The 25,508-nt window shown below is 45.1% G+C and overlaps 1 protein-coding gene across 5 annotated transcripts in view; it reads right to left on the bottom strand.

Annotated features, from left to right (window-relative positions):
- Window positions 1-15,165, bottom strand: part of TMOD1 (tropomodulin 1) — a 34,775-nt gene extending 19,610 nt beyond the window's left edge. For 2 of the 5 annotated variants that reach the window (XM_081894632.1, XM_081894633.1), the window contains exons 1-3: window positions 14,931-15,165; window positions 5,525-5,698; window positions 1,926-2,082 (exon numbers count right to left, since the gene is read on the bottom strand). In XM_081894632.1, coding sequence (XP_081750758.1) covers window positions 1,926-2,082; window positions 5,525-5,644 — 277 coding nt within the window. In that variant the 5' untranslated portion in view covers window positions 5,645-5,698; window positions 14,931-15,165. Of the gene's footprint in view, window positions 1-1,925; window positions 2,083-4,779; window positions 4,918-5,524; window positions 5,699-14,494; window positions 14,677-14,930 lie in introns of those variants that run through there. The other 3 variants (XM_081894630.1, XM_081894631.1, XM_081894634.1) reach the window with 3 other exon arrangements.
- Window positions 15,166-25,508: the final 10,343 nt, after the last annotated feature.

The following is a 25,508-nucleotide window of genomic DNA, read 5'->3' as shown; positions in this document are numbered from 1 at the left end:
GGGAAGCTTGAAATATGGAATTTTGCTACCATGCATGTCTAATTAAAACATAAGAGCATTGCTAGATCAGACGCATGAAGGCAGCTGTGCCTTCCCTGGACTCAGCCATAACATGGACATGTAATTCAGCTTATCCTGGCTACTCAACATTTATGGGATGCTGCCTTTTCACAGGAGTAGGGACTCCGACTAAAGAAAAATAAAAAGGTAAAGGACCCCTGGATGGTTAAGTCCAGTCAAAGACAACTATGGGGTGTGGCTCTCATCTCGCTTTCAGGCGAAGGGAGCCGGCGTTTGTCCATAGACAGCTTTCTGGGTCATGTGGCCAGCATGACTAAACCGCTTCTGGCACAACGTGACAGAAACCAGAGCACACGGAAACGCTGTTTCCCTTCCCGCCACAGCGGTACCTATTTATATACTTGCACTGGCGTGCTTTCGAACTGCTAAGTTGGCAGGAGCTGGGATAAAGCAACGGGAGCTCACCCTGTCGCGGGGATTAGAACCGCCAACCTTGTGATCGGCAAGCCCAAGAGGCTCTGTGGTTTAGACCACAGCGCCACCTGCACCCCCATGACTCCGACTACTGTGGGCCCATGTACATTTTATAATCCCTTCCTAGCAGCAGCGATCTGCAGCAAGTGCAGCAAGTGATTGGCCAATCGTTTGTGAAGCGGAAATGCCAGCGGTGGTGTTGCCAGTGATGTGCCAAACAGGGCAAGGCCCTTTGAAATGCGACTCGCCCCATACAGACCAGCCCCGTAGGGAAGGGCTTTTTTGACAGTCTCCACATGGAGAGCACAACATCTAAATCAGCCCTCTGTCTCATGGCTTTCTCTTTCTTTCTCTCTCTCTCTCTCTCTCTCTCTCTCTCTCTCTCTCTCTCTCTCTCTCATTCTCTCTCTCTCTCTCTCCCCGAGTGCAAGCAGAAGAATGGCTACATCCAGTGCTTCTTTTCTAAAAAAAATGTTTAGAGGTACTCTCATTTTCCTACTCATATTGAAATACTGCCCCTCAATGAGGCCCAACTTAGTTTCACAAAAAGTTTAGGGGTATGCGTACCCCTGCGTCCCCCCCAGAAAAAAGCACTGGCTACATTCAAATGAAGGAAATCTACTGCATATCAACCTAAGCAAGTTGTGCTTCCTTTTTCTGGTTATTTGGCTATAACTTTTAATAGAATGCAGATAACTGAACAAACTTTGTTGCGTTACATTCTCCATTAAATTATCTTCCCACTGATATATAATTTTATGGTATTACTCCAAAAAGAAAGAGTGTTATGAGCCATCAAACCTCGGAAATACATTTCCCCCAAAAGGTTTCCACAGTTTTGGCCACTAGTGGATATAATCTTGGAGACGGGTTATGAATTTCCTGCATTCCTAAACCCAATACGAACGTCAATCTAAATGCATCTCTCATGACACAGTGGCCTAAAGCACACTTACGATTTAATGTGAGTGAGCAGCATGTGAGCAAGTCAAGAGTCTGGCTTGTCGTGCCGTTAGTGGCAACCAAGGTTTGTCCGTGGCTTAGCACTCGGGGTTTATTGGGTGGAAAGAAACCAGAAGCCAACATCTGGATAACATGGCATGCTGCACTCTGCTATATTTTGTCCACAGTATGGCAGGAGCAGGGGAGGAGCGCTGCGAGAACTTTTGAATAGTGTGCCCCAGCAGGCTGCACACTCACATTAAACCATGGTTTGCTTTAAGAACTATGGTTTAATGTGATGTGCGAACCAGGCCAAGTCAATGGGAAGTTGGCCTGAGCAACCATTACTGAAAGGAATGGTATATGAAAAAAGAAGATTTAACCTTCAACATCACCTTGATTCATTCAGTGGGGCTAACTGAAAATCCAGAGAAGACGTACCCCAAACTTGAGAAACACCCGGACATAGTTACTTGACTGTCTCATACCTCTTTTCTCCCCTGTAAAAGGAACCAGATCTTCTCGGTCCTTAATCTCATTTGCCTGCTTCTCCAGATGGGCGAGTAGGTCATCTCTTTTAAAGGGGCCCGTGGGTGTTTTCTTCGTTTGATCTCTCTGTCTCATTCCTGCAGGCAACAATGCATTCTAGATTTCGGAGAAGGGGAGGGAAAACACACCATCACCATCACTTGTCAGCCCATATTCTTAAATATAAGATACCGCTGAAACACCGCACACTGACTGTGCCCACCTGACTGTATCCACAGTGTGTAGGGAAGATGACCAGGTAAGTTCCTTTTAAAGAGGTAAGTGGAATCTGCAACAAAATGTCGCAGCGTGGAGTGATCCTCTCCAGGGTTCCAAACAGCCAGCCATGACCCTTTTCCAGAACATATCATTCCATTTTCCCCCCATCTTTACTGGTTTTGCATCTCCCACCATGAATGCCAGGCAGTTCAAAAACATAAAAATAAATATCTGTGAGTAAATCTGTTGCCACTGTTCTGACCTCTCAGTACAGAGGAACTGGAATAAATGTCTGTGTGGCAAATAGACCTCTTTGCACCTGCTGACTGGAACAGGGGGAGCTGGTGGCAGGTTTACTTGTTAGGAAGCAGGTGGGTAGCATGCTGCCAACACACTTCCCCTTAGATTTCACAAGGAGAAGACTTCTAAGATCTCACACTGAGGGAAGGCTCCTGTAATATCCCTGAAGGAGCCTAGTCCTCACAGGACTTCTCAGCTACATTGCATTGAGAACAGAAAACTTTATTGGATAAGACATAATGTTGTATAAACATTTGGTTCTTTTTATTGCCGTTTCTCTTTTTTCTCGTTACTTTCAAACCCTTCTTTGCCTTTTTTGATGTGACGAATCTTTTTTTTCTCTTTTTTTTTACTTTGTACTTAACTTTGTTATGCTTACCTTTGTTGTATGATTGTATTTTTTAAAACATTAAAGATTTATTTTTTTAAAAAAAGAGAGAGAAGTAGTTTGAAAAATAAAACAAATCCACAATTCATTCCCCTCTCTGGCTGGGATTCAATTAATCGGTCCTGTCAGCCAGGGGCGCCCACTTGCCCCCCCCCACATAGAGGGGGCCTGGCATCACATGATGTCATATGCACATAATGCGCAATCTGGGGGTCGGCGGTGGGGAATGGGAAGCTTGGAAGGTGATCTTCCACGCATCCTGCCCCCTGCCCGGCACGCCAACAGGGAGGGCGTATTTTGTTAGAATTCCTGCTCCATGATTGCAGTCATGGAATTTTTGTCTATCACATGACGGTATATGTTTTGACTCCACAGAGTGGGAAGTTACGGAGACAGGATGTTTGTGTTACTGTGTTCCATGAAGTGGGACTATTGTCCTTTGTTCTTTTCCCCGTTGCTGTCTGATGCTAGAGAGAGAGGGAGCCATGTTGCAGTGCTCTGTGTGTGTTTGTATGTAAATAAAGTAGATTAGCCAAAATGCTGAGTTGCTGAGGTCTGTCACGCAACTGCGAAAACTCTGTGGATCCCTAAGTGTGCCAATGTTTGTTGGCATTGGTCGCTGTGATGTTCGGGCTGAAGAAAGCTTTTGAAGCTCCTGAACGATCGAACAGGAAGGGGAGAACATGCCAGTCGGGCATGTGTCTCTGCCAGGGTCCTACTCGAGTGTAGGCTGAGCTCCTGACATGTTTGCAGGTGGAAGGCTGATCCGTTTGGGGGGCCCTCAATATTGGAGGCGTTCAGCCGCCTGCCCACAGATATTGAGGGGGCTGAAACCCCTTCTGCCCCCTATAGACGGCGCTCCTGCTGTCAGCAGAAGCCCTATAGAAGGGCTTCTGCAATGGGGCTCTGTCCCCCCTCTCATTCTGTCAGGTCCCCCGAACACTGGCTTGGGGGTGGGGGTGAGAACTCTCTGAAAAGTGTGCGAGGGGGAGGATCGTTCCATCTCACAAGCCAAAACGCTTACATCGATGGAAAGCTGTATTCCACCCACAGTGCATAATTTTGGGTTATCCCATCACGAATGTAGGAGGTCTACATTTCAACCCTACCGGAGAAATGGCTGTCTCTGGCACAAAAATCACTAATTCCTCTTCACAAATTTGGCTTCCGTGCGCGGCGAAAACAGCATGGAGACAATGGACATTTTTGTGGTATTTACATATTGGCAAATATTCTTACTGTACGTGGGGAAGAAGGCGAGTGGAAACACGCAAAAGTAGCAACAGACTCCCCCTACCCAAAGAAAACAGCACACCTTTGCAGCTTAGTATGAAAGGTGTCTCTAAGAGAGAGTTTAGCACATGGATAGGCAAACTAAGGCCCAGGGGCTGGATCCGGCCCAATCGCCTTCTAAATCCGGCCTGCAGACTGTCCGGGAATCAGCGTGTTTTTATATGAGTGGAATGTGTCCTTTTATTTAAAATGCACCTCTGGGTTATTTGTGGGGCATAGGAATTCGTTCATTTTTTCCCTTCAAAATATAGTCCAGCCCCCCACAAGGTCTGAGGGACAGTGGACCGGCCCCCTGCTGAAAAAGTTTGCTGACCCCTGGTTTAGCACAATACAAAAGAACCTTAGAGCTCCTCCAGATGTGCTTTTTCTTGTGCATTTATGATGTTTTGTGCCAACAATGGCATTGTGTCAGTTATATGCGATCCCTCTTTCAATACTGTCTGCACCTCCAAATGTTTCGGAGTCAACATACAACTTTGCCCTGAAGCTTCCTGCTTAAATCTTGTAACTTTTTAATAGCACAAACATTTCAGTTTTTTTGTGTGCTGTGCTTCTCCAGACGGCAATGACGTAGTTACATTGGGGAAGCATCACAGAACAAACTACTGCCGTACCTTGGGTGTCAAACGCTTTGGTACTCGTCTGTTTTGGCTCCTGAACGCAGCAAACCCGGAAGTGAGTGTTCCGGTTTGCGAAAGTTTTTTGGAAGCCAAACGTCCGAAGCGGCTCATGCAGCCAATCAGAAGCCACACCTTGGTTGTTGAACAGTTTCGGAAGTCGAAAGGACTTCTGGAACGGATTCTGTTCAACAGCCAAGGTACGACTGTACTGTACTTCCAATCTTCTCCTCGCAGGTGTACTGGAGGGGAAGAGGGAAAGGGGAGGCCAAGGCTCGTTCACGTAACATTTAAACCATGTCTCAGTTTCCCAGTAGCAACAGCAGATCATCAAAAGGAATTAAAGCAGCATCTTTTTAATCAGGAGTGACTGCCAAGGAAAATCTAAACAAGATTCTATGACTCTATGATCTGAACCAAGGGGGCAATTCTAGTATTCCTGACACCACCAAACAGAGCGTGGCGCCGACATTTGCAGGCAAGAGTCTGCTTCAAATTAAGCAGACAGCGAAGGTGTAAGATTCCAAAATAGACTGTGTATCAAACCTGGCTCACGTCCAAGGAGAGTCGGGAGGGAAAGAGGGCGAAGGAAAGCCCAAGCAGATCCAAAGATGGTCTACCACTGCAAAGAGTAGCAGAAGGGTCCCCTATTTATTTATATTTCATTGCTTAGGATGCCCGACGTAGATGTTTTCACACAATTCAAGAAGTATCACATGACCTGTTCTTTAAAATCACTTACATCAGGGTCTAGGTCCACCAGTTCATCCTCTAACATCTTGATCTCTTCTTCTGTCAGCGCTCCAAGGATCTGATCTTCATCCAGATCTCGGTATTTCTCTAGTTCTTTTCGGTACGACATCTTGGAGAATTCTTGCTCTCAAGAGCTTCTCTCTAATATACAAGCTGTATGTTTCTAATAGAGAAAGTACAAAATATAAGATGGAATTTAAACATTGTGCTACCATGTTAGTTCTATGACTGCAAGCCTTGAGTGGCCAATGGAACCATCTTACACACACACACACACCCTGTCCCAAATTGTTCTAGTGGGTCTCCTGACCCCCTTCCTCAGAGCCAATTTGGGGGGAAGTGTGGGGAGAGAAGGACTTGCTGCATTGACTCCCGCTAGCTGAATCCGGCCCATTTTTGGTTTCGCAGTTGGTTCAGTTGCCAGAGCTCAACTCTACTAAAGAATTGAATCAACAATAGATTGATGAACTTACAGTTATTAGTCCTGCGCTGCAATTTTCAGTAGAGTTTGTTGTCGTTTGGCAATTTGTGGGGGAGGCAAAGATACCCCCAATGACTCTGGGATGGATGGGCAAAGTTTCCTGAAATTTAGGGATGTAGATGACTTTCTGTGCCCTTAAATGAGAGTCTGAGAGTCTCCGTTGCTTTTCAGCTGCATCACACATCCTGGAATGCCCACAGAAATTATGTCCTACAGTGTGGATTGCATGGGTACTCAAGGAAAACATGGTGTTGTTGGTAAGCCACAGGACTACAACACTTTTTTAAGTGCAGAGAAACAGGGGAACCCTCACACCCATCTTGTAAAATTCTTTTTGTGCAGGTATTTTATTTTCAGTATAAACAGGACTCTGTTTTTGCACCTATCCACACACACCACTTTTAATTGTTCTCCAAGAGATGGAGGGGAGGAAAAAGGGAAACTGGGATATTCTGGGATCAAATAAAACCCTGGGATGGCTTCTGTGACTCTGGGGTTGTGGCGCTCATCTTGCTTTATTGGCCGAGGGAGCCGGCATACGGGTCATGTGGCCAGTATGACTGAGCCACTTCTGGCGAACCAGAGCAGCACACAGAAACGCCGTTTACCTTCCCGCCGGAGCGGTACCTATTTATCTACTTGCACTTTGACGTGCTTTTGAACTGCTAGGTTGGCAGGAGCTGGGACTGAGCAACGGGAGCTCACCCCGTCGCGGGGATTCGAAGTGCCAACCTTCTGATCGGCAAGCCCTAGACTCTGTGGTTTAACCCACAACACCACCTGCATCCCATTAAAGGCCATACATTGCTTCAATTAGCCAAAGGCCTGGGAGAAGAGAAATGTTTTTGCCTGGTGCTTAAAGATCTGTAATGAAGGTGCAAAGCAGGTCTCTCTAGCAGTGCAGGATCAACGTATAAGCTAAACAAGCTATAGCTTAGGGCCCCACTCTCTTGGGGGCCCCAAAAAAGTTTAAAGGAATAAAACCTGGATGTACATTTCCAAAGTACTGTATAAGATAAAAAACAAATAAATTAAAACCTACATACAGCAACAATGTTTTGTGTTGTGTAGGCTCCTATTTGTTCTGTGCAAATGGCTTTAGATACCTATTAGGTCCATAAATTACTATATAGCGTATATTCAACACAAAAAACAGTGACAGTTTGTTGTTAACAAAGGATGGCTGGACAAATAATGGGCCCCATTACCTTCAGCAGCTTAGGGCCTCATCAAACCTAAATCCAGCCCTGCTCTCTAGGGACAATATTGCACAAGTGGAAAGCCAGTGACGGAAAGGCCTGGTCTCATGTTGCTACTCTCTATACCTCTTGCAGAGGAGGCACATGAAGAAGCCATCTAAACTCAATTGGTGGTATTCAATTAAGTCATGGGTAAGCAAGCTAAGGCCCAGGAGCTGGATCCAGCCCAACTGCCTTCTAAATCCGGCTTGCGGACGGTCTGGGAATCCGCGTGTTTTTACTTGAGTAGAATATGCCCTTTTATTTAAAATGCATCTCTGGGTTATTTGTGGGGCATAGGAATTCATTCCCCACCCTCCAAAATATAGTCCGGCCCCCCACAAGGTCTGAGGGACAGTGGACAGGCCCACGGCTGAAAAAGGTTGCTGACCCCTGAATTAAGTGTTACTCAGAGTAGACCCATTGAAATAAATTAATATGACTAAGGTCAGTCCAGTAATTTCAAAAGGTCTACCTGGAGTAAAAATGTGCTTAATATTGGCCCAAAAATGGAAACAAGAGGAACTACCGACCTTGACTGAGTGGAGAATGAAACTTATGGATTATGCAGAATTGGATAAAATGACTGGAAAAATTAGATATCAGAAAGATCACAAATTCATTGAGGACTGGGGAAAGTTTACGGAATATCTGAAAACTGTATGTGATGAACAGACAACGCTAGTGGGTTTTAAAGAGGCTTTGTGATAAACCAAGGTATATTGTAAGAAAGAAACTGAGATGGAAGGTTATTATCAAATCGGCAATACTACATAGAAAATGTGTAAAGATATGAAAAATGGATGATTGAAGGAGGTACTGGTGGAAGTTCAAAAACTGTAAATTGGTAAACATGGTTGTCAAAATTATTTGTTAAAGAAAAACTTAATAAAAATTCATATATAAAAAAATGAAAAAATGTGCTTAATAAACGGTTCAGGACCGCAATACCTCAAGGACCGCCTCTTTCCATATGAACCTAACAGGACCCTGAGATCATCTTCTGAGACCCTCCATGTCCCTTTTCCTTTAGAGGTCCAGAGGGTGGCAACACGAGAAGGGGCCTTCTCTGCAGTGGCCCCCTGCCTGTGGAATGCTCTCCCCAGGGAAGTTCGCCTGGCGCCTTCATTATACACTTTTAGACACCAGGCAAAAATGTTCCTTTTAAACCAGGCCTTTGGTTGATCTGATTTACATCCTATGCCCTTTTAAAATGTGGGGGTTTTTTGGGGGGGAGGGGGCTATTGGGTTGTTGTTTCTATTTTTTAGGTATTTTGTGGTTTTATATCTTGATTACCGGTATATTCTGTGAACCACCCTGAGACCCCTAGGTATAGGGCAGTATATAAATTCAAAATATAAAGGTAAAGGTACCCCTGCCCGTACGGGCCAGTCTTGACAGACTCTGGGGTTGTGCGCCCATCTCACTTAAGAGGCCAGGGGCCAGCGCTGTCCAGAGACACTTCCGGGTCACGTGGCCAGCGTGACAAAGCTGCATCTGGCGAACCAGAGCAGCACACAGAAACGCCGTTTACCTTCCCGCTAGTAAGCGGTCCCTATTTATCTACTTGCACCCGAGGGTGCTTTCGAACTGCTAGGTTGGCAGGCGCTGGGACCGAGCAACGGGAGCGCACCCCGCCGCGGGGATTCGAACCGCCGACCTTTCGATCGGCAAGCCCTAAGCGCTGAGGCTTTTACCCACAGCGCCACCCGCGTCCCAAAATTCAAAATATAATAATAAATAAATAATAATAATAATAATACCACCCAATGTCATCATCACTAATCTAACTTAGCACTCATCTATCACTTGAGCGCTTGGTTGTATTGCTGAACTGTTCACATTCTTAAACATTCATTTATTCAAAACGTTTCTATCCTGCTTCTAAACCAGACGGAAGGGGAACACAATACTGCCAAAAATGCCAAGAATTTTTTATTATCTGTTTTCAAAGACATTAATGCAGAATCCAAAGAATTCATAACATTTACACTGGTTGCAACCAGGCTGAATATTTTGCAACAGGGAAAAGCTACCGCTGACCTAAGTTTAGACCTCTGGTATAAAATATTATTGAAAACACTGCAGAAAAGTTAACTCTAATTCATTTCTTTAACGGTCAATCAAAACCAAACATCTTCCTTAGCATGGCATGACTTAATATTTTTATATGCAGATAAAAGTGACTCTGTAAGAGGCAGGGTAGATAAAAATCAATGATTTTTTTTAAATCAAAAAATCATTTTTTAAAAAATTATATCGGATTATTTTTATTTAGATCAGATTTTTTAAATTTAAATCAGATTTTTAATGTAAAATGCTTTTGGAGGAAAAATCTTTCTAAAGATAGCTTCTATTTCAGTTACATTATAGTCCAAAGGTTATTCATCAGGAAACAAGGATTTGTTTTAGGCCTTCCATGTGTGCTAAAACTCAGTGTAAGGTTTTGTTTAAATAAAAACAACAACCACATCAGTTAACAAACATGGATACATATGCTATAATATTGTTTTAGTTCAATAAATTGTTATTAAGGAAATGGTTATTTTTCTCCTTCCAATAAAGTACACCAGAAAAGCTGTCCAAATATAAACAGTTAACTTATTAAACCTCACAATAATTTCATAATTATCGGTCTATGTATTTCTAATACTAGAACCAAATCAGTAATTTTTGATATAACTGTAAAAACTACTCTGAAAATTTATTTTTCCAAAAAGGAAACCTTCATCTGGTTGTAAATATTAAGATGATACCAGCAAGAATGAGTCTTTCTGTAAAAAAATAAATCAAGTGCTAGTGGATAGTGATTTAAATCAAGGCTTACTGACTAGTGATTTAAATCGTGATTTGAATCGATTTGATTTAAATCAAACCTACCCTGGCTGCATCAGGGGCAGGTTGTTCTTCCCTCTGCTTTTCAACATTGTGATCTCTCACTACATCTTGATGTTTGGCTGCCGAAACGTCACAATTTTGAAAGGTTGATATCGCCCAGCCTTAATCCTAAACCTCTGCTGCCTTGCAGGGTATCTTCAGGAGAATAAAAGGCTACCGTATTTTTCGCTCCATAGGTCCACCGGACCATAGGGCGCACCTAGTGTTTAGGGGGGAAATAAAGAAAAAAAAATCCCCCCCCCAGCCCCCAGAACAGGCTACTATCCGCAAGCCTTTGGAGCCTGAAGGCTTGCGGATAGCTGCCTGAAGCCCAGGGAGTTGGCACTGCGCTCTTCAGGCTTCAGGCTGCTATCCGCAAGCCTTCAGAGCCCGGTGGAAACTCCCACCGCGCTCAGAAGACTTGCGGATAGCTGCCTGAAGCCTGGAGAGCGAGAGAGATCAGTGTGCACCGAACCCTCTGGCTCTCCAGGCTTCAGCGAAAGCCTGCATTCGATCCATAGGATGCACACACATTTCTCCTTCATTTTTGGAGGGGAAAACGTGCGTCCTATAGAGCGAAAAATACGGTAATTTGGAATGGCGCCCCTACGATGTTTGGATGGCGCCTTGAAGGCCTCCTTCCAGCAACTCCTGCAGCTAAGCTGGTGCCAAACATTTTGCTCTGCTTTCTTTTGGACCACACCAGCGAGGCTGAGATGGAGGTCTTGTAATCTAGGCGGCCCAGGATCTCCAGACCCACTGCCCAAGCTTGCGCCCCAGGAAGGTCTTAGTTGACCAAGACGCCTTATATGTAGAAATGTAACACTCCATTGATTGAGGGCAGAAGCTTTCGAGCTTAAATGAGAAGAAAATAAAAGCATCCCAACAAATCCAAGAGGGCTGCTTTTAAACTGCCGGAATGTATGGAAAAAGAAAATAAACAAGTCCTTCTACTACTCAATTGTCCAAACCCCAGCATTGCCATTCCATAACGCTGTGTAGCAAGTTTGATTTACAGGGCACTACACCGGCACGTAAGTTCAGCAAAAACAAGTTGTAAGTTACAGAGCAATGATTTTTAAATGGTGCAAATATCTCATAAATCATCTGAGTCGCAGCTGTTTCAAATGCTTTCCCCCTTTCTTCCGGCTGGAACAAAACTGTACGACAAGCCAAAGAAAGGCTGAGACAAATAATGGCTTTGGAGAGAGCAGGAGGTGATTTGCCCAGAATATAAAAATAATAATAATAATTTATTATTTATTATTTATACCCCGCCCATCTGGCTGAGTCTCCCCAGCCACTCTGGGCGGCTCCCAATCGAGTGTTAAAAACAATACAGCATTAAATATTAAAAACTTCCCTAAACAGGGCTGCCTTCAGATGTCTTTTAAAGATAAGATAGCTGCTTATTTCCTTGACATCTGAGCAGGTGCCACTACCGAGAAGGCCCTCTGTCTGGTTTCCTGTAACCTCACTTCTCGCAATGAGGGAACCGCCAGAAGACCCTCGGTGCTGGATCTCAGTGTCTGGGCTGAACGATGGGGGTGGAGACGCTCCTTCAGGTATACAGGACCGAGGCCGAACTAGAGACACTGCTGTTCCTTGGGCACACACATGCAGTTATTTTGCCCCACCATTATCTCAGTGATCAAAGAGGTTTAGTAAGATTTTAAACCCTGCCAAGACCTGATTGCCAGATGAGCACACACATCAATGGTAACAGTTGCGCCAAACCATTGTTCTGCATGTTCCAGTAACCTCCTATCAGGGCTACTGTAATGTGCTTTATATAGGGCTACTCTTGAAGATGGTTCTAGGCCAGGACTTTGTGAGCCTTGGCCAAAACAACCTCAATCTCCACCATCAGAATAGGTAGATAGGAAAGCTAGAAAACCATTTCACAACTTTTCTGCCAATACCTGAATGGACCATCATTGGGCCGCAGACCAGTTTGAAAATCTCTGCTCCAGGAAGCTCTGTGTTATCCTAAAAGGATCTTTTGTCTCTTACCCTGAACACCTTTCTTTATTATTATTTATTAATAGATGAAGGGAACCAACCAACCAGGGGGAAGAGGGAGCTTAAGTCTTGCCTGAAGCAAAAAAGAAAAGAAAACAAACTCTATAGTATCACCCACCCACGCAAGCAGGGATGGGGCAACCTGTAGCTTTCCAGATATTGCTGGGCTCCCAACAGCATGGCTGGTACTCAAGAGGATGATGGGAGTTGTGGTCCAGCAACAGTTGCGTCTCGAGGTCCCCAAGCCACCCTCAAATAAAACACAATTCAGACAGAATTTTTGTTTAAGGATTTTGGCATAATTTTTTGGCCACAACTTTCTTGATTACAGAATGTGAGTGGTTCTTTAGGCATTGGTTCGCGACTATCTGTTCCCACCTAGAGGTAGGAACAGAACTGACATCTGCAAGCCTGCGAAAGTGAGTAAGGGAAAACATTTTGGGGAGACAATAGAGCTGGGCGCCAGGCCCTCACCTCTCCCCAAATGCTCCCAGGGGCTCTTGCTTGGCCCTAGCCCCTGGACAGGGGTTCGGACAAGAGCATGGCAAGCCCCTGGATTCCTTTAACAGAATACCCTTGCAGCAGCAGCATTGGAGGGGCAGCCAACCATACCCCCTCCACCAACCAAATTTAACCAATGCCTAACCGCAACCTGGGACACAGGTGGCGCTGTGGGTTAAACCACAGAGCCTGCGGCTTGCCGATCAGAAGGTCGGCGGTTCGAATCCCCGCGACAGGATGAGCTCCCGTTGCTCAGTCCCTGCTCCTGCCAATCTAGCAGTTTGAAAGCACGTCAAAGTGCAAGTAGATAAATAGGTACCATTCTGGTGGGAAGGTAAACGGCGTTTCCATGCGCTGCTCTGGTTCACCAGAAGCGGCTTAGTCATGCTGGCCACATGACCTGGAAGCTGTACGCCGGCTCCCTCGGCCAGTAAAGCAAGATGAGCGCCGCATCCCCAGTCGGCCACGAGTGGACCTAATGGTCAGGCATCCCTTTACCTATTGCAAAAGTAACAAATTGGGCTGTTTTCTTCTGGTCAGCTGGCAGCTCTGGTTGTTACTGTCAACGAACAGGAGCACATCTGAGAAAACTGGCAACACTGGGCTGCCAACCATTTCACTGCGTAACATTCCCTCTTGCAGCATGGCAACCCACCCACTTCATGACTCACTGTCTTAGGTTATTGGGGAGTGCATAAATTTAAAAAAAGGCAAAGAGAAACTGTCTCCAATCCTGGCATAAAGAACAGGAGGTTCTTCTCTTCCTGGGTCAGGAAAAATAAGATGAAAGTCCATCAAACAGCACAGTTTCCAAAACCAAGGATTGGCTGCGGCATCCAGAGGTGGTCAAAGCAACATATTTAACAGTACCAGTGTAGCTGTATGGGCCCCTAGATGTGTACCTCACATGCATCACAAAGCCACATGGTTTCTGGGCACAACTAGCCTACTGCGCATAAACAAGATTTAAAAGCCTGAAACATGCTTCAAGACAAGTTGCTGAAAACATACAATTCAGCATGGTCCGTTGCTCATTTTGGGATGCCAAGCAGTTACAGAGTCCCCTCGCCCAAGTTCTCAAGCATGTTGTTACTGTACGCTAACAGACTATTATTGGCCAGCTTATTGTCAGGACGCTGAGATTTATTTAGAAGCGTCCCTTCTACACACACACACACACACACACACACACAGAGAGAGAAACTTTGCACTGAGTTGGGCAGAGGCACCAAAAGGGTTGCCAACAACTTTCCTCCTGGCCCTGCCTGCTCGTCTCTTGCAATGCCCAAAGCTTTTAAGGTGGCAAGGTCCACCGCCCATCCGCCCCACTTATCTCCCTGTCAGAAGAGGAATTGGGGAGGGGGAAAGAGAGTCACCTGCCTAGCTCTTTGGCGCCAGGTTGCTTCCTGAAGAGGTCCAGGAGGAGTTTGGATAAAATGTCTGAAAGGAGACCATTCCAGACCCTCCAAGTGTCCCTATTTTCCAGGGACAGCCCCGGATTTACAGAATCTGATCCTAGAACGTCCCTATTTTCATCAGAGAAATGTCAGAGGGTATGGGGTTATGGGACCCCTGGACCAAGGAGATAAGAAATTATACTGGCTGGGGCAACCTACTAAGATGGGCAGGCAATTATTATTATTATTAATAATAATAATATTAATAATAATAATTATTATTATTATTATTTGCCTGCCCATCTTACTAGGTTGCCTTAATAAGTTTTTATAAGTGCTGTAAGCTGTCCAGAGTGGCTGGGGAAACCCTGCCAGATGGGTGGACATAAATAAAATAATAATAATAATAATAATTAATTGAATAGGACGTTCCTATTTTTACCGGAGAAATGTTGAAGGGTATTGTCATTCCAGGGTCCCACTTTCAGGCAGGCTCCCTCCGGGTGCGCGTCTCGCCCTGCCACACTCCAGCCAAACCTAGCCTAGCCTGGTCTTGGCATTGCCATACACGCATCAGGGGCCCCACTGCTTTCGCACGAGCCAAGGGGCTCCCGAATTCGACGCGTTGGGGGGCGTCGCCTCCTCCCTCCCTCCCTCCCCGCAACAGAGGGAGGGAGGGAGGACGACGACTCGGCTATTTATAGGCGCTCTGCTGCTGCGCCCGGCCGGTCCCCGGTGGTGACCGCGGGATGTTTTGGCCACATATGGCTTGGCGGGCTGCCGCCGGGTTTCTCGGACATAGGTGGGGTTCGGGGGGGTGTCCCAAGCCGGGGGGGCACCCCGGGCCTCCCCACACCCCGCCCCGCCCGCTTCTGTACCTGCTGCCGCCTCCCAGGCCGTGGCCCTGCCGAGCGGTGCGCCAGGAAGACGCGCGCCGACTGCCGCCGAGACGCGCGCCGGGGACAGGCGCGCTCTTAAAGTTGCGCAGGAAAGGAGAGCCGGGGGGGTGTCTCCTCCCGCCGCCTCTGTCAGTCATGCGGCCCAGAGGATGGCGGAAGGGGAAGGCTGCCCACCCCCACCGGCTGGCTGGCTGGCAGGCAAGATCCACCGAGGAAAGAAGGGTGGATCTTCTTCCCAGCCACCGGGGGTGGGAAAAGAGGCAAGGAGAGCCTGGAGAGGGCGATTCCACTGTGGATCGCAGGCGGGGAGGCGAGATCCGCCTCTTATACTGTTACCTGGGAGCATGGGCGTAGCTAGGATTTATGTCGGGGGGGGGTGCAGGACACCCACCTGTCGTCATCCTCTGTCTAGCAGATTGGGAATAAAATGTCTCCACAAGTTGTTTTAAATATTCTTTTGACTCCAACGGCGCAGAAAAAATCTGTCCAAACCACTCTACGATTTCTGCTTTTAGTTAAGTGTTTTTATTTATTTGCTTGATTTAGATTTGCCCCCCCCCCACCTGTCATCATCCTCTGTCTAGCAGATTCGGAATGAAATGTCTCCACAAGTAGTTATTTAAAATGTTGTTTTGCCTCCAACGGCGCAGAAAAATCTGTCCAAACCACTCTACGATTTCTGTTAAGTGCTTTGATTTGCTTGATTTAAATTTGCCCCCCTGCCTACGCCCATGCCTGAGGAGCTCCTAGGGGCCGATGTCCCTTTGCCCCCCCATAAATTATTTGAGGGAGGCAGCCCCCCCCCAAAATTGATGGACATTAGCATTCAAAAAGTGTGTGTATGCTGCGTCATGTGCATAATTACGCGGGGATTACCTGCCCCACCCCCAAATGGCACCCCTGCTGGGGAGGGTACACCCACCCATCGAAGCTACAAATCGCCCCGGGTGCAACAGACCTCTATCTCTCTCTTCCCCGCCACTTTTAGGTGTGCACAGAATGGCAACCGCGTGGTCGAGCCTATCTATACCGCAAACCGTAAGTGTGCAAAGGGGCGTTTAGAAAAACCGGGAGAAACACTTCCGGAGGCGGCGCAAAACGGCAATGGCGGTCCTCTTTACTCAGTGAAGAGGGGCTCCGCGAAAAAGGGTCGTCCGCTACGGCGAAGCGGAGACCCATTCAGACAAACCGCAGGCAGAGCGAGCCTGTGGCCGTGGGACTCGGCGGGTGCCAGAAGCCCCCCCAGAAGCGAGGAAGGGACCTCGTAAGAGGCTCCGGATCGTGAACGGGGGAGCGGCGCTGTGAGTTCATCGCTCTTTTCGCGGAAGTGAAGCCGCGCTGCTGTTGCTGATGAGCGCCGACCTTTCTTCTTGAAAAACATCGAAATTGGCTGCAATCTACCCGTGAGTAAGGGGCACCAAAGAACTGATTAAGGATTAATTTAAATTTGTCTATTTCGGCTGAAAACGGGAGGCGAGTAACAGGAAGTCCGCCTTCCGGTCCTGCTAATCAGAGCAAAGCAAAAGAACCCGATGCGGGCTGAAGCGCTAAAAAGAGATTTTGAAAGAAGTAAGAAGGGGCATTAATAGACTGTGTGTTTCTAGAAATTGAAAAGAGTGAAGAAGTAAATTTTTTGGTTCATTGTGTTAGAGAATCCTCCTCCTACTGTGAAGAGATGTGGAATTGAAGGGGATAACCGAGTTATTGGACTGCCAGTGTTGTAAAGGAGTACTGTCAGGCTGCTGAAACTTTTTTCTTAACATAAACTGTTGCATTGATGGATACACTATCGCTTTAATACTGTCATTGAAACCTCTCCGTTACCTTGTGGCACTAATTTGAAACAGAACTTTCTGAAAGCCTCCTTTCTGAACTTGGGGACTTCAGTTGAAATAGGAGCTTTGATGGTGGAAAAGAAACTTTCTTTCCTATGAAAACCCCCCCTAGTGGATTTGCGGAGGCATTGAGGTCTGGGAACTGTATCCTATTGGGATTTTTTGTGGTTTAATTGTTTATACTCTGGGCTTGCCTTTCTCATGGATTGAAAGACTATTTGACCTTGAACAGCAGCTGGGGAATGAGTGGCCCAGCGAAAACAAGAGCAGCTAAAGCTAAGGAAGCTTTAGCTGAGGAAGCTAAAGAAAAGAAAAAAGATAAGAGAGCTGGGCAGCTTGTCCAAACAACCTTGATTCATCATCGTAGATCCTCGGTGCCAACTGTGCTGACGGCGCAGGAGGAAGAAGTTGAAACGCCTGCTACAGAAGAAATGGCAGCTGGAGGAACTGACTTGGTATTAACACTACAGGAGCCAGCCTCTAGTACTAAAAGAGCGTTAGAATTAATTTCTGACTTTGGTCGGGTGGCGGGATTTAAGCTGAACAAACAAAAAACTAAAGTCCTAGCAAAAAATTTGACAACTACTGAAATAGAGGAGTTCAGAAAAGAAACGGAATTAAATGTGGTTAAAAAAGTAAAGTACTTAGGGGTGCACTTGACCTCCAAAAATTTGAATTTGTTTAAGGACAATTATGAGAAATGTTGGTCAGAGATCAAAAGGGACTTGGAAACATGGTCAAGACTGAAACTTTCCTTGTTGGGTAGAATAGCTGCTATAAAGATGAATGTATTGCCGAAAATGTTATTTCTGTTTCAGGCCCTCCAGATCGTGGACAAGGTGGAATGTTTTGGAAGATGGCAGAGGGATTTATCTAAATTTGTCTGGCAGGGCAAAAAGCCCCGAATAAAGTTTAAAATACTAACAGATGCGAAAGAAAGAGGGGGGTTTGCCCTGCCGGACTTGAGGTTATATTATGAAGCAGCAGCCCTCTGCTGGTTGAAGGATTGGATTTTATTGGAGAACACCGATGTCCTTGACCTGGAGGGATTTGATAATGCTTTTGGGTGGCATGCATATCTGTGGAATGACAAGGTTAAAGTTCATAAATTGTTCAAAAACCATATTGTCAGAAGGGCAATTTTCATGGTCTGGTCAAAATATAAAGACTTATTGGAGAGTAAAACTCCGAGGTGGCTCTCACCGATGGAGGCCAAAGCACGTAAAAGACTCAATATGGAGGCCCACTGGCCTAAATATTGGGAAATAATTGAAAAAATTGGAGATAAATGGAGGCTACAGAGTATGGAAAAGTTAAAAAACAAGGTGCGAGATTGGTTGCATTATGCTCAAATCCAGGAAGTTTTTAAAGCAGACAAAAAAGTGGGTTTTCAGGAGGAAAAATCGAAACTAGAAACAGAGTTGCTTGAGCCAAAATCTAAACTAATTTCGAGAATGTATAACTTGCTGCTTAAATGGAACACACAGGATGAGATGGTCAAATCCTCTATGATAAAGTGGGCACAGGACTTGGGGCATAACATTATGTTTGAAGACTGGGAAAGGTTATGGAACACCGGAATGAAATTCACGGCATGTACTGCCTTGAAGGAAAACATTATGAAAATGATATACCGGTGGTACATGACCCCAGTCAAGCTTGCAAAGATATATCACCTGTCCGATAACAAATGTTGGAAATGTAAGGAAGAGGAAGGGACATTTTTACACCTCTGGTGGACCTGCCCGAAAGTGAGGGCCTTCTGGGAAATGATACATAATGAACTAAAAAAGGTGCTGAGATTCACCTTACCTAAGAAACCGGAGGCCTTCCTTCTGGGCATGGTAGACCAGAGGATGGTTAAGAAAGATAGAACTTTCTTTATGTACGCTACTACAGCAGCGAGGATTTTGTTGGCAAAGCACTGGAAGACACAAAATCTACCCACATTGGAAGAATGGCAGACGCAGCTGATGGACTATATGGAGTTGGCTGAAATGACTGGCAGAATTCGAGACTCGGGAGAAAAAGAAACGGAGGAAGTATGGGAAAATTTTAAGGACTATTTGAAAAAGTATTATAAGTTGTATGAATGTTAAAAAATGCTCCTATCTAGGAAGGTATAGCTTCAGTATCGGCAAATTCCTGAATCGATAAATAAGACACTATAAGACAGAAGTGAGATAATGAAACATTTTTATTGTGTGGAAATTAAAAATTAATGCAATTGTACTGAAATGTCTACATCAGATAACACGATAAAATGGAAGATATATTGTTATGTATAAAATAAGTTAACAAATTGCTGAGGTTTTGGTTACACAGGGAATGCAGTGCTCGGGAGATGGGGGGAGTCCATTGGATCTATGGAAGTTTGTATTTGAAAGTGGAAATTTGTTTATTAAAAACCTAATAAAATATTTATAAAAAAAAAAATAGAAAAACCGGGAGAAACGCACGTGGTTCCCGGAAAACAATAAAAACACAGAAGTGGCTATTTAACTCCTTGAAGGAAAAAAGACAAACAGCCGCAGAGTTTGTCGTTATCCGTGTAACCTCTAGGGGCGCCATTTCCCCCTTTTTCCTTTCTGCTCCTGTGGCTTTTAACTACAGTACAGTTGAATAAAATACAATAAAGGGCTTCTGTAAAAGTGCAATCTGTTAGAACAACTCCTGTCGTTTGCAGACTGTCAGCACTTAGTCCCGATCTGCCACCCACCAAAACTTCACCAATTTTAATCAACTATTTGTTCTTCCTTACATCTGAGGTGTTGTTGATCCCATTGATCTGAGTGTATATATTTTTACTGGAAAAGGAAAATTATCAGTGAAGGCATGATTTTTAATCTGCAAATGAGTTATGTTTAATATCTGGTGGAAATATATAAGACTTTTTGTGGTGCAGTTGATCCCAGGTTTAGATTTATTTATTTATTCAGCAGAGGGTTAAAGAAGTTTTGATAGTTACATTATATTCCTAACATAGGGGAGCAGGTGCTGCTGTGGTCTAAACCACCGAGCCTCTTGGGCTTGCTGATCGGAAGGTAGGCGGTTCGAATCCCTGTGATGGAGTGAGCTCCTGTTGCTCTGTCCCAGCTCCTGCCAACCTAGCAATTCGAAAGCACACCAGTGCAAGTAGATAAATAGATACCGCTGTGGTGGGAAGGTAAAAGGCGTTTCCATGCGCTCTGGTTTCCATCACGGTGTCCCGTTGCACCAGTAGTGGTTTAGCCATGCTGGCCACATGACCTGGAAAGCTGTCTGTGGACAAACACCGGCTTCCTTAGTCTCATTAGGCTTGAACGTCCAGGGGTCCTTTACCTTTTTTTAAACCTTATTCTTAACATACCCTCCAATGAATTATTTTCTCTAATCTCCCCTCTTGTCTTCACAATCAGCCTATAATGTAAACTAAGTTGAGAGCAATTGGCCTAAGGTTACCTAGTGAGCTTCATGATTGAGCAGGGATTGAAGATGGGTTACTCCCAGATCTCATCGACTTTACCACACGGATTCTCAAGAACAAAAATTAAAAAGCAAGCTGTGTCTAATATTTGCAACTGTTATTTAAATGCTACCTGCTTTGCTTGCTCCATGCAATTAAAATGTTAGAATTTCTACAAAGATTATGATCACACTCTTCTTCTCCTTCTCCATCTCCTTCTCCTTCTCTTCTTCTCTGGTGATCACTCGTAGATGAGTAAGATTGTCTTCCAATTAACAACACCATCTAATAATAAATCAGGTTTTAAAATCCTGAGTCCTAGTGTGATCTTCCCAGAGCATCCCTGTGATCCATCATTGGCTCCAGGCAGAGGACAATTGACCTTTCGAGAGACGAAGAGATGAGGCAATCAGGGATGACTATGACAGGAGCGCAGGAAACGGAATCTGAAGCAGAAAATTGCTCTCACCATATTACTAACACATCTAATTTGAGGACATCTTGGCACAATCAAATTCACACAGAGAGACATGCAGGAAGGGGATAGAAAACTGAGGAAGATCTGGTTGTTTGCGGGAAGACTTCCTGGGGCTCTGTGTGTGTGTGTGAGAGAGAGAGAAATGGACCCACAGGTCTTGCGAGGGGCCAGACCTGGTGATTAAGGCTTTGGTATTTTATAGTGCCCCAAACTCCACCCTGGGAGCCAGCAAGGCAGTGGCACTGGTGGAGGAAGGAGGGTGTTGAGTGCAGCATGCCCCGGGTGTCATCCCTGGGGAGGGGGGTGACATCACTGTTAGCTTCTGTTTGCCACTGAGCAGCTGCTTAAGAGTCACAGGACTCTGTTTACACTCCAGACACATTCTATACTGTTGGAAGTCTCATGGGAGACGGGACACGACGTTAGTGGTTTTCCTGTTCCTTTGTTGTGCAGTTGCTCTCTGCTCTCACAGAGAGAGGATGTAGTTTTCTTTGCGGAGAAGATAATAAAACTCTTTAGCCATGTAGCTCATTTTACTCCGGAATCGCCCCCGACGATAATTTAATGACCTGAGCCTCTGATAAGGCTCCAAGGCATGTTCCCCTATTCAGCAGAGATTCCAGCAGCACGCGGAAGGATGAGATAGTATGAGCTACATGGCTAAAGAGTTTTATTATCTTCTACGCAGAGAACAAAGAAAACTACATCCTCTCCCCACGCCCCTGAGATGCTCACCGAGGGTGGCACCCCCCGAGCCACGGGCAGCTAACCCCGCCCCCGGGTGCACAGCATGTGTGCCGCTCTGGGTGCTGGAGCAGATAGCTCCACCTCTGGACACTGGTCATTGAGAGAGAAGGATCCTTAGAGCGACAGAAACATGAGGAACATGATCCAGGATTTTTTACTGGCTGTGGTGACTGGGGCTAGTGGGCTAGTGGGAGTCCAACAACATCTGGAGAGCCACAGGTTCCCTAGCTCTGCTATCACTGGTGGGGGAGACAGCACGGGTGGTCAAGGTGCTTAATCCAGACATGTATCTATGCTTCTTGCGTATGCAGGCTTTTCACAGCATCCACACAGCATTGCTGGAATCAAAATGCCAGCCACTATCCTTCCCCCACCCCCAGCCATATACTATATTTTTCGCTCTATAAGACGCACCAGACCACAAGACACACCTAGTTTTTGGAGGAGGGAAACAAGAAAAAAAATATTCTGAATCTCAGAAGCCAAAACAGTAAGAGGGATCGCTGTGCAGTGAAAGCAGCAATCCCTCTTGCTGTTCTGGCTTCTGGGATAGCTGCGCAGCCTGCATTCGCTCCATAAGACGCACACACATTTCCCCTTACCTTTTAGGAGGGAAAAAGTGAGTCTTATAGAGCAAAAAAATGGTAATCCAGATTTACATTTTGGGTGGGAAATCCGAAAAGTTACCGAAAAATGTGTCACCTGCCAATGATCAGTTTGCAATATTCATCCCCCACCTGGAAGAACCCTGAGACTGAGAGGTAGCAGAACCAGGTGCCTGCTCAGTGTCAACATGCTCATCGTTAACAAAGGGCAGTCTTTATTGGCATTAGGATGTGGTTTAGGCATGTGGCTGTGAGAAAGTGTTTGCTTAGGAAGTGGCAACCACCTACTCAGTTAGAAAGGTGGGGCTGCAAAGGATTTCAGAGAAGTAAGAAGATATGATCTTCTGTTAGCCGAGGATTAGCCACAACTATTCATGCACTTAGTTCACTCCCTGTACTGTTACTTAGCTTAAGGCTTATCCCCACTGTTCCCCCCCCCCCGGCGCTAAAACCCGCTTTTCAGCAATAATGCAAAAAGCATTTCTAAATCAATTACATGCCACTGTGCTGTGTAACGTGCACTTGTAATTTCAAGGTTTGGGGTTATCCTATTTCCCCCTGTCTCTTAACTCCTCCTCTGTGCCACTTCCATCTTCCACCAGGTCCCTGCATGCTAGATGCAAGGTAGCAAGTTTTTATATATATACTTTTCAAATTTATAAATTTCATTAATTTTACAGACATTTTAACATTTCAGAATTTGACTTCCTTTCCCCTCTTTCTGCAGTTCCTTCAGTTGGTTTTTTTAATATCTTCTGCATATCCAAATTCACTTAATTTGCTCAATTACTTATCTACTTTAAATCTAGGTAAAGGTAAAGGACCCATGGACGGTTAAATCCAGTCAAAAGTGACTGTGGGGTTGCGGCACACATCTCGCTTTCAGGCTGAGGGAGCCGGCGTTTGTCCACAGACAGCTTTCCGGGTCATGTGGCCAGCATGACTGAACCACTTCTGGTGCAATGGAACACCGTGATGGAAACCAGAGCGCACAGAAACAGTGTTTACCTTCTCGTCACAGCAGTACCTATTTATCTACTGGCACTGGCATGCTTTTGAACTGCTAGGTTGGCAGGAGCTGGGACAGAGCAGCAGGAGCTCACCTCGTTGTGGGGATTCGAACTGACAACCTTCTGATCGGCAAGCCGAAGAAGCTCAGTGGTTTAGACCACAGCGCCACCTGCGTCTTAAATATATAGTCTTATGAAACTGCAGGTTATTACAATAATCCTGCCAATGTTTTTATCTGTTTGCAATTTATCTGTAAATATTCAATAAACCATTTCCATTATTTTATAATAAATTTGTTATCTTGCTTTCTTATTCTTCTGGTAAGTTTTGCCATTCCTGCATATTCCACAAGTTTTTGTATCCATTCTCCCTTTTCTGCTTCTTTCCACTTTGGAGCAAGTAGCATTCTTGCTGCTGTAATCGCATACATAAATAAATTTCTATACTGTTTAGGTAGTTCTGTATCTATAATTCCCAAAAGAAAAGCTTCTGGGTTCCTCACCCACAAAGGTTATTTTAAACATCCTTTTCAATTCATTATATATCATTTCCCAGTAAGCTTTAACCTTACTACATATGCAAGGTAGCAAGTGGTGCAGGCAGGAAGGAACACATTTACCTGAGAGGAAGTCCCTCTGGCTTGCTTCTGAGTAGGCTGAGTTGTTGGCTGTGTTAGTAAGGACCACGGGGCAAATTTTCCTTTACTCACCTGAGAGGGGAGGAATGTTGTAAGAGAATGACAGACCCACCAGAAAAGTCACATAAGGTGCTATTCTCCCTTCTGAGACTGGTTCTCACAATCTGGCAAAAGCTTCACCACTAGAAAGCGACTGACACAGATCCACTGCTTCCCAGAAGTGCATCTTCCTCCTCCTTTAGAGCAGCAATGGACAATGAGCATGCCACCTGCATGGGTTATAGAGCTGATAGCAGGATTGATGATCGCTGAATCATAGTTAGCTAGACATGGAAATGAAGTTTAGTCCAAATAGTAGCAGTCTTACAATGCCCCCCAAAATATAGGGAAGAGGGAAGCAAGCAGAGCCCAGGTGTTTTCCTTATTTCTTCTGGAAAGAGAGAGTGGGCTTTATGAAGTGTCCATGGGCGGGTTTTTTTTAAATGAGCAACACGACTATTGATGTGAAATACAATGAAATGCAAGAACAGCAAACAACTCCCGTAGGTATGGAACCACAGAGGGTCACAACACACAAAACAGATTTGGAAAATGTGGCTTTGGGGGAGCAGAAGAGCCCAGAGCAAGAACTTGGGAGTCAAGGATGGTCCTGAATCAAGTTTCTTAGAAAGGGTAATAGTGCCCCCTGGTGAATTGTGATTGCCTCAACTGAGCATATAATGTTTTGGTTCACTTGTCCTGTAGGAGAGCCAGTATGGCTTCAGAAAAATTGCCTGTATTCTTTGTAGAGGAGAGAGAGAAGTGTAATAATAAGATAGATCAAGTGGATCACTCCACTCTTTCAAGATCAGAAGGAGAGCCTCTAGTAATATATGCATATTCATGCATAACTCACCATATTATTTGCATTTTTTTGTACACATTACTTGGCGGAGAATTTGGGGGGAAATGTGCACAGTAAAAGAAATTCACACAAAAATACTAATCATTTTTTTCAAGATGACTTTTTTAGAGAGAGAAAAAAAAAATTGCAAACTGATGTGGAAATGTGGAGAACTTAAGAATAGGAAAATGAGAGAGTGAGAGAAACAGAAATTGATAGATTTGCCCACCGCTAGTAGTGGTCTTATAGGAAAATTTACAATTGCCGAGTGGTATGTGATTATAATTCATGCTCAAAGCATGCGTGGCTACAATGCACCTATGCCTTTTCTGCATGTGTGCATTATCCTTTCTTGGTGAGTGTTAAATCCCACGGCCTTCAGAAATCGACGCAGAGTGGGAGGTGCTCCTCAGGACTGGGATTTTGAGAAAAGAGTGATCTTGGGAGAGTTGAGTGTTATGTACTTAAGTTCTCACCCTGGGCCAGCAGGGGGATACTGTAGATAGTTTTCACTCAGGTCCGCATATGCAAATAAGGAATTGAAAGTGACGGTCAGTGATTGGATAGTTACAGAAAGTTGTTACTGTTGCTTTGTAGTGGAGCTCTATATAAGCAGGTTGGCTGAACTGTTCAGTCAGTTCTGTTCTGGCCTGTGAATAAACAAGAGGTATTTGAAGAATCGCTGTGTCGTCTGATATGCTCACCCACAACTTAACATTGAGAACTCATAATTCCTTCGTATCTCTTGTGGCTGCCTCTCATTACAGTGAGGAACCTAGACAGAAGACTTCTCTGTTTCGAAACTGCTTTAATAATTTTGTGCATTTGGGACACAAATATTTCACATCCATGTTGACTCCAGTAAGGTCCGTGTTATGAATGCCATCTTGGATATTTCTGGCTTCCCACCCTTATC

This window comes from Podarcis melisellensis (assembly GCF_964234715.1).
Source record: "Podarcis melisellensis genome assembly, chromosome: 17".
Lineage (NCBI taxonomy): Eukaryota > Metazoa > Chordata > Lepidosauria > Squamata > Lacertidae > Podarcis > Podarcis melisellensis.
Note: the sequence above shows the minus strand (reverse complement) of the source record. Positions and strands in the feature narration are given on the sequence as shown.